Source organism: Magnolia sinica, chromosome 1 (genome assembly GCF_029962835.1).
Source record: "Magnolia sinica isolate HGM2019 chromosome 1, MsV1, whole genome shotgun sequence".
Lineage (NCBI taxonomy): Eukaryota > Viridiplantae > Streptophyta > Magnoliopsida > Magnoliales > Magnoliaceae > Magnolia > Magnolia sinica.
Genome location: NC_080573.1, coordinates 45945247 through 45960813, shown reverse-complemented (window position 1 = coordinate 45960813; position 15567 = coordinate 45945247). Strand labels below are relative to the sequence as shown.

The 15567-nt window shown below is 39.0% G+C and overlaps 1 protein-coding gene across 1 annotated transcript in view; it reads left to right on the top strand.

Moving 5' to 3' along the window:
- LOC131247893 (transcription factor GTE6-like) overlaps nt 1–14433 on the top strand; it is a 30242-nt gene extending 15809 nt beyond the window's left edge. Inside the window, exons 2-10 of the mRNA XM_058247843.1 lie at nt 706–867; nt 4000–4189; nt 6557–6769; nt 8428–8505; nt 11164–11388; nt 11994–12092; nt 12776–12834; nt 13563–13713; nt 14241–14433. Coding sequence (XP_058103826.1) covers nt 4040–4189; nt 6557–6769; nt 8428–8505; nt 11164–11388; nt 11994–12092; nt 12776–12834; nt 13563–13713; nt 14241–14396 — 1131 coding nt within the window. The 5' untranslated portion in view covers nt 706–867; nt 4000–4039 and the 3' untranslated portion in view covers nt 14397–14433. The remainder of the gene's footprint in view (nt 1–705; nt 868–3999; nt 4190–6556; nt 6770–8427; nt 8506–11163; nt 11389–11993; nt 12093–12775; nt 12835–13562; nt 13714–14240) is intronic.
- Nucleotides 14434–15567: the final 1134 nt, after the last annotated feature.

Here is a 15567-nt window from a genome sequence, read left to right as displayed (position 1 = left end):
AAAGATCAAATGGACCACACCATAGGCAACAATATGAATCAAACTTCTACCGTTAAAAAATTATTGGGGGCCACGTAAGTTTTGGATCAAGCTTATATTTGATTTTTCCCTTCATCCATGTTTGTATGATCTCATGATCAGGTTGGATGACAAATAAACATCACTGTGGGGCCTAACAAGGATTCAACCGTGGACTGTTTCGAGTGATATGATCCACTTGAGCTTTGGATTTGCTTCAATTTTGGTCTCAGTAATCGCTTAAATGAGCTGGAAAAACGGATGGACGGCTTGGATAAACCATATACATTCAGGGTGGGCCCAAATGAGTTTACTCAGTACGATGCGAGCGTACGCGATCCGATTTCATTATCAACGGCAAATAAATATTTCAGTGGACCCGTGATGTTTTTAATGGTAGGAAATTAGTTAAGATGGTTTCTTGTGGTGTGGCGCACTTAAAAATTTTATCAGCTTTATTTAATGGCTTATACCTAAAATGAGCTTTCAATACGGATGGACGGTGTGGATGTAAGGAAAGTACATCACTGTGGGCCCCGCAGTTAGGGATCCGAAACCGCCCCTGCCTAAATAGCGCCCGTTCCCCACTCACGCCAAAGGAAAAAAACAATGAAGGAGAGGAATAAAAAGGAAAAAACAGAAAAGAAAAAAGAAAAACAAAGGAGGTCAGGGCTTACCTTGCTAGAGCAGAGAGAGGGAAGGAGACGCTGAGAGAGAGAGAGAGAGAGAGGGAAGGAGACGCTGATAGAGAGAGAGGGAAGGAGACGCTGAGAGAGGGAGAAGGAGACGCTGAGAGAGAGAGGGAAGGAGACGCTGAGAGAGGGAGAAGGAGACGGTGGGTCAGAGCAGGTAGGTGCACTTTCAATGCAGCTGCGTTTCCACCTCCATCTCCAAAATTCGAAATTTCCTGTAACAAAGTAACCTATAACTTGAAAAACTCCTAATTCCTCTGTTACATTTATTGCAATATTACCTGATAGAAAGTTACAGGTTGAGACTTTGTTACCTGTAACATTTCTCCCCCAAACACAAACTGTAAGAAAGTCACCTGTAACTTTCTTACATTTTACAGAAGTTACAGGCATCCAAACGGCCCCTAATATAATTGTGATTCTGAGGAGGTACTGATAATTTCGGTATTTCCATTTTATCGAAATAATATTACAATGCTCTTTAGGTGTTTGTTCCATGCACTAAGAGGAATATGTTCAGTGGGGGGCCGTGGTTCAGTGCTTTGGATGGACCACGCCCCAAAAGTCTTCCATATTCCATATTGGAAGATTTTAGCCACCGGTTTCAGAGGGTCCTTTTTCAGTTGAAGGTGGACCTTTGCAGCATTTTATGTTCTTAATTGACTATTTTTAGTCTACAAATCGAAAGTATGGATTGTCCTGTCTAGGGGATTTTTTGGGGCTTTGTCCATTGTGAGCTGAACAGACCAATGGTCTGGATCAAGTGTAACATGGGCCCTGCTTGTACAGACTGAAAAACAATTATGATATGCTTATCCATGGTCGATGATCATATAATTCTGCATGCACTTGTAATTGCTGATTTATAGCGTATAGTTTTGCTCCGTAGATGGCGGTGGTTCAATAGATGGTTGTGGATTATCTGTTGCTGATCCTTTTGTTTGTAAAACTTCGGTGACATTAAGTAACTCCATATCTATTCAGGTAGTATTTTTTCAGCACATATTGACAGTTAGGATGGGGATGAATTGGGTTCAGATCGTGTTTGGGTCATCCCAAGCATGACCTGTTTACTAAATGGGCCAAGAATTCTGGTCTGAATCCAACCCACAACCCATTACCCTGGGGCCCAACCTGAACCACCTAAAGTTCATTGGGCCCAAACCTGACCCAAACCATTTAATTGTAATCGGGTCGAGCTCGACTGACCCAGCACGAGAACAGTCAGATTTAAGGATGGAATATGGGGCTGAAGGTATGCCTAACCCTGCATAAGTAATGGTACATACAAACATGCATACATATTGCTTCAATGTACTTATCTATACTCATCGTCTGTCAATTTGTTTCGGGTTTTGGGCCAGATCCCCCTTTAAGAGGATATATGGGCAGGATGGGTTGGGAAGGGTTCAAGTTGGGCCGGACCCATTTACTTAAATGGCCCTGTTTTCTAACCATTGCTTGAACCACTACCCATTAACTTGGCACAAACCCACCTCAAAACTAGGCTGGACAAGTTGACCTGCAGGCTGATGTGACCCATTGCCACCCCTCTCAACAGTACACTGCATAGTGCATCAAGCCAGATCATGCAAACCAGGGTCCTAATGGGGAAGGGGATGGGGATGGCCCAAAAATACATTGATCAGATGATCATAACCATTCAAATTTGCCTGTTGGAGAATGCTTTCCTCTTTTCAGCTACCATTCCTTGGCCAATGGTCGGATGGTTAGGATCTATGATACTTGAATCCTTCAAAAACTGGAGTGCCTGTATTAGATATGCACCAATAAGGTCAAGGATAAGGGATCTCCCTCCCTTATGACTTTTAACTCTGGCTCTATTATTGTTTAACTCTAGATGTACTAATTATTTAGAATTCTCCTGAATACCACCGATCGGGACATACCTAAATTACAACATTATTAGGCGAATTTTTTAGGGGCATTATTAGGGAAACTTTTTAACATGATCGTACTTGTGACTTGTAACGAGTACTTCAGCACATGTATCTAAGAATTTTGATTTAGAGGACCCTCTTTACCTGATCCTTACTTGATACGTGTACCCATAACGGGATTACACGGTATGATCATGGTGTACTTTTTTCTCCTTAATTCATAGTGAGGTCTGATTTGGCTTGACAACTTGACATACTTCTATGCTGAGAGGCTTGTGGATATCTACGTGAACATATGATCTACCTTACATTGCCAGACTATGGTAGAACTCCTCCTGGTGAAATGTGTTTCTGTTCTCTATTTAAATGATGGTTACATAGATCACAGGTCGCCTCGGCACATGGTATGGGAACAGTTATGCATTGCACTACCTCCAATACATGGTACGCTAGGGGTAGGATTATGTGCTTCATTCGAATGCATACACTGTGTATGCAGTATAGTTTTATATATGAACTCATATTGCAGCTTATATATGAAATGGTGCATGTTACTATTATAGACCTCACACACTTAGTGTTATATTATAACTAAATAAATAAACGTATATGTCTCTACATTGTAATAGAGATTTCATTAACTTAATAAATAGTAGGAGTAAAGATCCATAATTTTGGAATTTGCATTAACTTAATAAATAGGAGTAAAGATCCATAATTTTGGATCGCCAGAAATAGCAACCTGGATCGCAAATGGCCCACAATCTGGAATTTTCTATCTGGAAAGGAAAAAGTGGGCAGTTTCATGTTTTAGGTAACATTGATTTAGTGCTCTTCAGCTTACACATGCAAACTGAAATACCTTTGGGGTTTTGGTGATGAGCAAATTATATATAGCTTTTAGGAAGCTCGCTTACAATCTTTGTATGTTTTCATGCACAAGTTGCGTGGTACGTATACCTTTGACTCATGTTGTGTACTTGTACACAAATGCATGGCTTTGCACATGCTAGTAAATTTTTCACAAAAGAAGCCACTATTTATGCCTACCCCAACTAATTAAGGCACCCAACTCCACCCTACATAATATGATTGTCCAAGCTTGTGTTATTGTCCTGCCATAAGCAGAAAAGAAAGGGTGTTTTTACCAATCAGGATGGATACCTTGATATCAAGTGCTGTCAAATAAGGTGTTGCTAGTGGGAAGTGTTGGCAAATTTATTGAAAATAAGGATGTAATTGCACTTGTAGTTGTCTTCCAGTCATGTGCATTTGGTTTGTTTCTTTATCCAGAGTAGTAGTTTTGTATTGCCCTGGTTAAAGATTGCAGGCAAATGAGTATTCTTTTGTTGTTTCGCAGTTTAAAAGCATCCTTTTTCTTGTTGCAGGGGCTTACATTTTTTCTATTGGTTGTAAGAGATAGTAGTGATGGATGCACCAGCTTTAGATATGGATGCTCAGGTGCAGGGGAACGTACTGGAAACTGGAAATGCAGGATCTGGGTGGGCAGAAGACGGGGGTGTGGAAGTGGGAATGATTAGGCACCAGGTTGATGAAGTGACCACTAAGGTTGACGAGGTTAGATTAGAAAGCTCTTATTTCCTGTGACTCCATTGTTGAATTCTCTGTCCTTTTCATATATTGAGTTAGCGAAGTCCTTTGCATTGTAATTTCTCAATCACACAATTTGCTTTTTATGAGGTATTCAATGTTGTTCATTGCATAAATTTGTTTGAGAAACGATTTAGAAAAGAAATCGGTTGCAATAGACTTCCAACGCAATAGAATCTCAGTAAAGGTTCATGGAAATGCTACATCTATGAATATGAGACAACTCAAGGGATATCCATGAATGCTTTAAGCATGACACTTTTATGGCATATATCATAAGGGACTTAGCAGTTCATTCTTCCTCCATGTTAAACCTTCAACTCATCAGTTTTTCATAGTCTCGCATGATAAAGATATTTATCCGCATCACTTTGCTGTTCTCCTCAAAATCTTGGATAGAAAGCATTCTAAAAGGTCCCACAAGTTGCTCTCTTTTCTTACTGATATAGGTATCCGATCAGCTACTTCAATAGTATGAGATAACTGCTGGGACCCCATGAATATAATGAACTCACTAATGGATGAAATGAAACAATAAATCAACATCTTAAATGTTCAAGCATGCTATCCAATTGCTCTCTGATTGTGCTAGCTTGCCTACCACCTTCCAAATTTTGAGTTGATAAACAATGTTGGGCCATGTAGTATATGTATCAACCCCATTTGTTACTGGTAATTAAGCTTATGCAGATATGCTTAGTCTATTCACATTTGTAAACCTTTTTGTAGGATTTGTCGGTTTTCTTATACCTGGAACATTTTTACAGTGTTTATTAACCAAATTAAAATGAAATTCTTATCCACTTGATACAACTAATCAAAGAGAAATTTTGATAAAAGCAATTAAGGAACAGATTCGGATTGTGTGGTCTCTCTCTCTCTATACATAAAATTTTATTCAGTAGGTCTCAGAGGCCAATTGTTAGGATTCACCATCATCGTTGTCGTCTAACCCTTATGCCAATCAATTGGGGCCGGCTACATGAATCTTGTTCAGCCATTCCACTCTACCAAGGGCTAGATCTTCAGTTAGACCATAGGTCATCAAGACTTTTCTTACTACTTCCAACCATGTCCTTTCATGCCTTCCCCTTGCCCTTTTAAAGCTCACTCACTCCTAAACGCCACGATTCTTGATCTCAGTTGCACATGACCAAACCTTCTAAGTCTACTTACCCTATTGGTGCTACTTCTAGGTTCCCCGAATGCATTCATATCTAATTCAATCCTTCCTTGTCTTGCCACTCGTCCATCTCAATATCCTCATTTCAGCTATACTCATCCTATGAACATGTTGTTCCGTAACTACCTAACATTCTGTCCCATATAGCATGGCCAGTCTTATACCTATCCTATAAAATTTCCTTTCAGTTTGAGTGGCACATGACGATCTCATAAAACTCTAAAGGCACATCTAAATTTCTTCCAGCCAGTTTGAATTCTATGGGAAACAACCTTCTCAATCTTTCCACTCTCAAGAATTATTGACCTGAGGTAACAAAAGTGGTCATTTTGGGAAACTTCTTGGTCAGCAGCCTTAACTGTTCCTCGTTTTCACTCCTATTGTTTGTAAAATTGCACTCCATATACTCTGTTGCAGTCTCACTAATTCTAAATCCTTTAGATTCTAAAGCACCCCTCCATAAATCTAGCTTTGTGTTTACGTACTCCCTTGTCTTGTCAAACGGCCAATTGCTAGAATTATAGTTTTAAATTTATAAGTAGTTCTGTTTTCTTTTTTAGTTTGTCAGTGTCTAATGACTATTCTGCATGTATATACTATTCATAGATGTATGCATTTTACTGCTCACTGGTAAATGTCTCCATGGATGCCATTTCAGGATCATCTGTGACCATAGTGTGACATTTATAAAAAAATTCTGGTGTCCTTTTAACTTTATCAGGATTTGTGGACAATCAACTTCAACGATGTCTGCCTGGAGAGGATTGAGAATTCTCTTTGCAGCACAAGCATGGAAGATTTGGAACTTTCATCAGGTGGCCCTGCCATGAATATATCTGCCCCAAAATAGACAGGTCTTCTCATCAGATGTGCCACATTTGTTTGCTGACTGTGGACCACTGATCAAGTTATCCCAACTGTTGATTTTTATGTACATAAGTGATTCTCTTAACGAGACTGACTGATCTTTGGCCCAGGGCATGCATGCCTAGGACCTACCTAATCTCCTGGATCACAGACTCGTGTGTCCTTTTCGCACACAGAATGCAAAGAGGATTATGAATCCTCTTCATATAACATTCTTAGTAGTTCTCTTTTGAAATATCCAATGAATCAACTATCTCTATTAAATTGTTTAATTACATTTGCAGCTCGAGCAAAGAGTGATTGAGGTTGCTCAGTTTTACTCATCCTCAAGTAAAAAGCAGCTCGGTAGTTTTAAAGGTAGCTCGATTGTGAAAGATCGGGAAAAGGAGAAGCAGATCACAAGCAGTAAGAAGCATCTTGATCCAACTCGTAGCGAAGCTGCTAGTACAAAGAGAATGCAAGAGCTCATGCGTCTATTTTCCACAATATTGCGCCAGGTAACTTGGAACCTTTTTCCCTGCAAACAATCTTTGTCTACTTTGACTTCAATATTATAAAGCTTAAAATATGTCTTTCGCTCTTGCTTGCTTCCTTCTAGGACATTTTTCCTGTGCTAATTTAAATGAAAGAGGAGCTTATCGTGTTGCATATGTGTTGGGGAGTCCCATGATACATGCCGAGACATCTCTAGTAGCACATGGCACTAGCGTTCAGTGATCAGGCCCATTGATTTTGTGGTACACCTTGTGAATGGTACACCTTGTGAATGGGCCATATGCTGAAAATCAAGGGGATTGACCATGGTTTCCATCCAGCCTATGCCCAGAACAACGGACAGTTGGCTCAAAAAATCAAAACAGAGCAAGGGTCCACATTTAACAGGCAGAATTTGCAACAAATGTAGAACTCACAACTAATGGTTGATCTGAGTTGTCCAGACATTGCGACTTTTGGCCTATAGCCCATCTACATGCTTCCTTTACTGCATAGAACTTATAGGATGCATGCATCTCAAAAGCATACCTTGCAAGTGAAAACATTGATTAGTTTTTTAACTTCTCCATTTTCGTTTCAGGCTGTGTTCCTATTAAAGATAAATTTGTGTTTTAGTGAGGTGTATTGATACAAATCGCTAATGCCTAGCAACACCCCACAGCTAACATTTCCATGATTCCTTGATAATGCGATACAAGTCAACAAGTTCTTTTGTATTCGTGGATTTTAAGGAATTATTTGTTCACATGTACGAGTCATTTGTCTCTTGTAGGGTCCTACTAGTGGTAGACTGGTAGTTAATTGACACTTCCAAGGTGGTTTTCCAATCTTCCAATTTGTTTCTATTGCAAGATTTAGATTTTGCTGTCTTTTTTTCTTTTTTTCTTTTTGCTCTTCCAGATTGTTGAAGCCTAATTGGTACCTACATAAATCCTTTGGCCTTTTTCTTTCTACTAATGAAACTCAAAGTGGCTTCATAAGATTTTCTACTAAATGAGTATGGAAGGGGGTTTCCATTATGGACTCTTAGGCAGCAGGGTTGACAATGATGCAAATGTGGTAGGAATGCACACGTGTGTGTCAATCTCCCCCTGAGACTCATTAATGCCATTTTCGATAGAAGGTAATATTTCATGAGATGATTGCTTTCTTTTCATGCCGATTATATAACAACTGTTATCCTTGTGTTGGTTCTTTAATCCCATCTTGTGATAAAGGAGTCTCATTAGATGTCTGCTTTCCCATTTCAAATCCCATTTATCAATAACTAAATCCCTATTGGTAATTGTCAATCTTTGAATGCATATGAATATTTGACAAATGGTCTGTCTTTTGAATGCATATGTATATTTTACATGGATGTATATTAAGAATGAAGTACCAAGAAAAGTCAGGTTTTACTTGGACCTTTTTCTTTTTACTGGGAATTTTCATTACTCAAAAGGTCATGCCATTTCTTGTTGTATGTGCTACACTTTGTTTTTTGCTTTGTCAAACTAGAGTCCATTTAAACTGTAACTATTTCCCATGCAACCCTGTCATTTCAATGTATGAAGGTCAGGGATTACTTTGATGCTCCTAACTTAAGAGGCTGATTTGTTAATTAACAAAAAGTATTAGAGGTTGATTTCCCTTATGAAGCATGCCCTTTATTTTCCAGATCACACAACACAAGTGGGCTTGGCCCTTCATGCAGCCTGTAGATGTTGAGGGCCTTGGTTTACATGACTACTATGAGGTAATGCTTCTTGTTACTTACAGCCTTCTATGCATGCTTCATTTTCTAAGAAATGTTCCTTTACATTCCTAATTGTAACATCCAGGCATGTCGTATGTCACTTTGAACATGCTATGGTGCCTATGTAACTTGAACATCTGCTTGAGCCTTAGTTTCAGTCATGGACCTGATGTGTTGGACATGAGGACCCTGGAAAACCCAACATGTGCTGACAAATAGATAATGAGAAATAAAAATGTATGATGATAGAAGTTTTCTTCATACATACTTAACATATAGAAAACTGTAGCTATATAACTAGAGATACGCTAGGAATTTTGTAGGAGTATACAAGTACTCCTGAAAAATACAAAATGAAAATGTAAATTAGGTTGTTTCCTAATAGAATTGTTTATTTGCGTCAGACACAGACACACATGCGCGTGTGCATACTTGAGACAGGTATTGAACATAACAACTTTTAAGGAAATTTTATACATTCAAAAACAAAAAGGGAAAAAAATGGAAAAAAAGAAAAAAAGAAAACAAAAAAAGAAAAGAAAGAAATGGGGTGCCTTTATTACATAGTATGATGGTTGATATTAGCCTTGTCGCTTAGCCTCTTCCCAAGTTCTTCAACATGTCATTCTGTTTTTCCTTTATTTATTTATTTTTAGAATTTATGCCACTCCTGAATTCAGCCGGAAAGTTCACTTTATATTAGCTGGCCTCCAAGCCATTCAAAATTCGAATGTACCCTTATTAGTGTGAATTTCAACATAAATTCAAAAGCCGTTAAAGCACTCTTTTGACTTTGATAAGGAAGGTCATTTTGTGAAAGTCAAGATTCTACAAAATAAAAGAAAGGATCTATCAAGAATGAGGCTGGTTTTCCTTGGTGTAAAATTGATATTTTTGATTTCCCTTCTTGTTAGGGATTTTGTATTCATAAGCAATCCAAAAGCAGAATATGCATGCTGATCATAGACTTTCAGTTCCTGATTAAATTATTTGAGACTCATTACAGCTTTAACATGGCCATGATTCTAAACCATGTTGTTAGTTTAGTTACCACTAATTATCTTAGTAAAATTTCTATTGTCTTATGTATTTTGGAGTTCACCTACAGCTCAATTATGAAGCAACTTCAATTCAGACATTTTGAAAAAACTGTCACTTTGGCTTTTAATGGGAGGAACTTTAGGGTTCTTATTCCTTGGAAATATGAATAATGCTCCAATGCACCAGTTTGTGCCCTGTACATGCAGGGTCCATGGTTTGGTGATCCCAACTGTTTATGTCAAGGAACTGGCAGTGGATGGCTTACCTAAAACTCTCCCAGATTCAAGCTATTCAAAATCGGTTACGTAACAGCCGTAACGGCCGTTACGTAACACTAACGGTCATAACCGTTACGCATTACGGAGTCAAAACGGCCGTTATAGAAAAACAGGACGTAATGAATCCGTAACGGCCTTGTAACAGTTTTTTCAAAAAATAAAAAAACGGCCGTAACGGCCATTACGGTCCATATCATAACGGTAACGGTGGTGGCCGTTACGGCCTCCGTTACCATTTTTGAACACCTTGCCAGATTAGACAATTCCAACCCTTGGATCAGTGGCCCAGAAATAAACAGTCAAGGCAAGACAGTAAAGAATCCACAATAACAATCACGGAGCAGATGGATAGAATCATTTAATCTGGAAGTCTCATATGTCATTCTCCATCTATGTGGGGGCACATCAAATCAACAGTCTGGATCAAATGGACACATCAGGGCACTTAATTTGCTCTTATGCATAATTATTCGGGGTCTTTTCTTTTCTTCTTCGTCTTCTTCTTGGTTTTTTTTTTTGGAAGGATGACAACTTTATTAAAAGTGCCAAAAAATACAGAGAAAAAAGTAACAACTAAAAACAAGCAGATACAATACAGATATTACAAAGACATCACCCCATCCCACTCAACAACATTAGCAAGCGCTTTGAGGAAAACACCCCTTGCAATGCCACTCAAATTTCAGAAATGCATATTGTTTCTTTCAGCCCACGGAACCCATAGACCAGCCAAGAGAAATAGTCTCCACCTCCTCCTAGTACCTGCTACCAACCCACCATCATGACATTGGACAAAAAAGTTGGCAATCGATTCTGCCATCACCCAACTGACTCCAAAGTGACCTAGCACACTGATCCACAACTCCCTTGAAAATTGGCAGTGCATAAATAAGTGATCCACTGATTCTTCATCTCTCCAACATAAGTATCAAGCATTCACAATAGGAAAACCCCTTTTCCGCAAATTATTGACAATAGGAATTAGAAGAGCCATCTGCCGCCTGGATTTTCCTCTCCTCCAGGCCATCATCATGCCAGGCCAAGAGCCCTTCAATGGAGCCCAGAATTTTATTTTTCTTTTCATGGATCATATGTGACAATTTTAATTTTCTTCACCATTTTCTCTTCATGAATTTTTCTTCACCGTTTTCTCTTCATGAATTTTAATTTTCTTTCCATGAATTTTTTCTTTTCATGGATGATATGTGACAATTTTATTTTTATTCACCATTTTCTCTTCTTGTAATGTCGCTTCAGAGTGGTCCATTGATTTGTTTGCAGTGGGTATTACCCCAAAGCTGCATTTTCATTGTATGTTCTAAACCGTAATGTGCTTTAGGTTATTCAAAAGCCCATGGATTTTAGTACAATTCGGAACCAGATGGAAGCTAAGGATGGGACTGGATATAAGAACGCGCGGGAAATATGTGCTGATGTGAGACTGGTTTTCAAGAATGCGATGACATACAATGACGATAGAAGTGATGTTCATGTAATGGCCAAAACATTGTTGGATAAATTCGAAGAGAAGTGGCTACAACTGTTGCCTAAAGTTATTGAAGAGGTATAACTCGTAATCTCATTATCAGTGGTGGGTTCGCTTAAGCTTTATTAGGAATGCTGCTTGCAAGCACCATCAGCCTATGTGGAGGACTAGCAACCTACATATCCCAACATGGATGCACACATGTGCCTGATTCGGGCCTTCCATCGGGAAGTACCCACCGTGAATTTGACATAGCCCAAAAAAGGCCTCCACTCATCAGTTTGAATGTGGATCATGGGTTATCCTCTTTCAGCATGCACTTTTTTGGACAATTTTGGCCCTGCAGAAGAGTGGACTGGCCTGATTTTGGGGTATTAGGACACATTGCCAGTGGGGTCTACCTAGTGAACAACCTGGATCTTGCACACATGCAATGTTTGTGTGGGCCACTCTTGGCTTCTGCATAGGGGCTACAAAAAATAGTTTCCTCTATTAGGAGATACCTACAGCCAAAAGCTTGGAATTAGGTGCAGTACTCGTGCCTAATACTTCAATTTTAATTGTAAATATCTTGCTTGCATGTATACCCATGCCGTCTGTACCTGGGCAAATGTAGGGAGATGAAAATTTTATTTTCCAAATGCAAGAAGTTTACTGTGCGGTGTTCATTTCCGTTCTTGCAGGAAACAAGACGAAAAGAAGAGGAAGCGGAGGCAAATTTTGATATGCAGATTGCTCAAGAGGCTGCTAATGCAAAAATGGAAAGGGATATCAGCAATGAGGTACACTTTTTTTTTTCCAAAGCTGCGTACCAATCAAAGGGTACAAGAACTCGGACAAGGCATTGGTGTGCATTGTGCCATTTTAAATGGTGATGATGTGTCCACCATATGCATAGCATGCTTGCACGTCAATCCAGGACGTCAAAATTTTGGTGGGTTGTGGCTTGTGGGTGAAGCATTGCCTGAAAATCACAATGGCTGTACAATCTTGATTGTCCAATTGCGGCCAGCTAATGAATGGTCAACAACAAGGCCAATTGCAACAGACCTGACTATGGTTGCCCAATCAGTTTGATTTTCAGGATACGCTTTACTCACAGGACCACCTGTGATTTGAATGGGTTTTGGTCGGAGGACATGTATGCCGTGTATGTAGTGGATGAATTATGTCCATTTAACATGGTTTGGTAAATGCACACGAGAGTTTCTCCAAAATGGGGATATAAGATCAGCTTGGAAGATGATTCTAGAAAGTTTCCTGCAAGCTGTAGTTTATATACACCCTTGAATAGGTTCCAACATGAAGTGAAGTATATCTTCCTTTTTAATAACTTTGCATATCCTCAAATATGGTAAATTTGTTCTTACCATTGTCACATTCTGTATTAACAAAAGAAATTAACCATGATTGTGGAAATATGAAGTGGATATGCCTTCACAAACTTATTATGGTCTCTTTTCAGCTTTATGAGCTCGATTTGCATTTGGAGGAACTTAGAGAAATGGTGGTCCAGAAGTGCAGGTTTGTTCTATATACACGTACTAGTACGGAATGTTGATGAACGTTGCCATCCTCCACCTGCTGATAACACAATGTGCTCAAGTTTTCAGTTTGTACAAGTTAGGCCTATTATTCAGTGGCCCAGATCATTGGCCTGATGTGGCCCACCATGGATGTACCTTGTCCCAAAGTTCTCCTAGAATGAAAGATCCTAGCCACCAATCATGGACCTTTTGTTCAGTTGAATGACTGTTGCTTTATTTTTCTTCTTAGCCATCTATTTGCAGGAGAGGAACTGGATAGTTAGGATTATCCTATTGAGGATAGTTTTGGGGAAGCTCCATCCACATTGAGGCCCAATGATCCCATGACCTAGATCACTGTAACATGGGCCCCCACGTGTGCAATTGAAACCTGAAGATACTGCATCTGCTTTTTTTTATTTTTTATTTTTTCTTTTTATTTGAACAATTATAAAAGTTATTGAAAAGAAGCCGAAGCCTAAAGAATTACACAAAAAAGCAAAAAAGAAAGAAATGATACTGCACTTGTTTAACTAAAGGATTATATAATCCTCTGGAATGCGTGGATATTTCCTGATTTTGCCCTGCTACTTCTGCTTTGTTTTTCCTTTTTGATATTATCAAGCGTGCTGGGAATGGTCACTATACTATGATTCTGTTGATAGTTTTGGGTAGAAACATCACCATTTGTAATTATGAGCACTAACTGTTGGAAGATTTTTCTAGGAAAATGACTATAGAAGAGAAGAGAAAGCTTGGATCAGGCCTGAGCCGATTATCTCCTGAAGATCTCAACAAACCACTGGAAATCATTGCTCAAAAGAATCCAAGTTTCCAGGCGACAGCAGAAGAGGTGGACATCGACATGGATGCTCAGGTCATCACTCCATCATGTGAACATTGTCAAACTCTTTCTTCAAAAAGTCCGAATGAACTCAGATATATGTCTTCTTGATTTCTGAGTTCGGATCACCTGTCAAGCATCCGGACTCTAGACTCGGTATTAAAGCACCTTTGGAATCATGGGTGGATGGAAAGTTTATTGGCAGATTGATGTTTCACTGAAACGAACGGAATGGTTGTTACCGGGTGGAAAGCTACTAAGTCTTCCAGTTGGGTTTGGCTTCCTTGCCATCCCAAATCCTCATTAGTTAAAATGAAGTTGCTCCAGCAGTATATAATGTTCAATAAATAAAAAAGTGGCCGTACTCCAACAACATATATAACCAAATATCGATTTGGGGATCCTTCCAAACACGCCCCAAAAACCCCACCCCAAAGCTATTTTTAAAGGAAGCGGGTGGCCTTTGTCTTCAAATTGGGAATTGCCATAACAATTTGATGCCTGCCATTAACTCTCAAGTGTTACAAAACTCGGGTCACATGTTTTTTCTCATGATGCAGAGTGAATCAACACTGTGGAGGCTCAAGTTCTTTGTGAAGGGTGCATTGGAAGCAAAGAGTTCTGCAAGCAAGAACCAGGACAACAAGCGCAAGCAGGAAATATGTGATGCCATTGCCAAGAATGCAAAGAAACGGAGTAAAAAGCTCTCGACTTGATATATTCACTTGCATGTCAACCTGTTTATTTATTTATTTTTTTGAATGGTACGGTAATGTATATGATATATCCGTTCCGTCCATCTATTTTAATACAATATTTTAAAGCATGAGACAAAAAATGAAGTAGATACAACACTCAGGTGGCTTACACTGAAAGAAATAGTGGCTCCACAAAGTTTTTAACAGTAAGTATTCGATTCCCTTTGTCGTATGGTGTGGTCCGCTTGAGTTTTGAATATATCTCATTTTTTTAATTCATATTATAAATTCAAATGGCATAATGGATGAACGGCATGAATAAGCAAAATGCATCACAGTTGGACTCATATATATCTTATAATGTTTTTGGCTCCCGTGTCAAAAAAGTAAGTAGCAAAATCAGGTAAGTTGCAAATACACCGGAAAATAAGGATTACTCTTTTACCTAGTATTTACAATTGCACTCGAAAATCAAGTAGGCTCACGTTCGCAATTTTCTAACTACAGCGGCAAAACAAGGTAAGTATGTATAAACAGTAATGATGAATGGTTTCACCTGTTTGAAATATGTGACGGATTACCTCTCGAAAACCGTTCACAAAAACTACGTTACAACCGATTTCAACTTGTGGGCCCCATCATGATGTATGTGACTTATCCATACCATTTAACTTTTTTTAACAATACCTTTTAGTGTATGAGTCCAAAAATGAGGCAAATCCCACGGTTAAGTGGGCCACACCTTAAGAAATAGTGATCGTAAAGACATCAGCAGTTGAAAGCTAATTTCTCCCTAGGGCCCACATTGATGTTTATTTGTCATCCAACGTGTTCATAAGGTCACAAAGCCATGGATAAAGGGAAAACAAAATTATCAACTAGATCCAAAACTTCCAGGGCTCTCAAAAAGCTTTCAATGGTAAGAGCTTAATTCACATTATTTCCTACTGTGTGGTCGACATGAGGTTTAGATCTGCCTCATTTTTCGATTCACATGCTAAAATGATCTAGATAAAGGGATGAACGGTGTGGATAAGACACACATATCACGGTGGACCCCACAAAAACAATATCACCTCGATATGTGTGTCAATTCACATTACGTTTGATTTTTTTCTTGGATGACGTGAGAGTGCTAAAATTGAAGGCGGCCGTCAAAATCACCTCGATAATGCAGTTGGAAATTCAA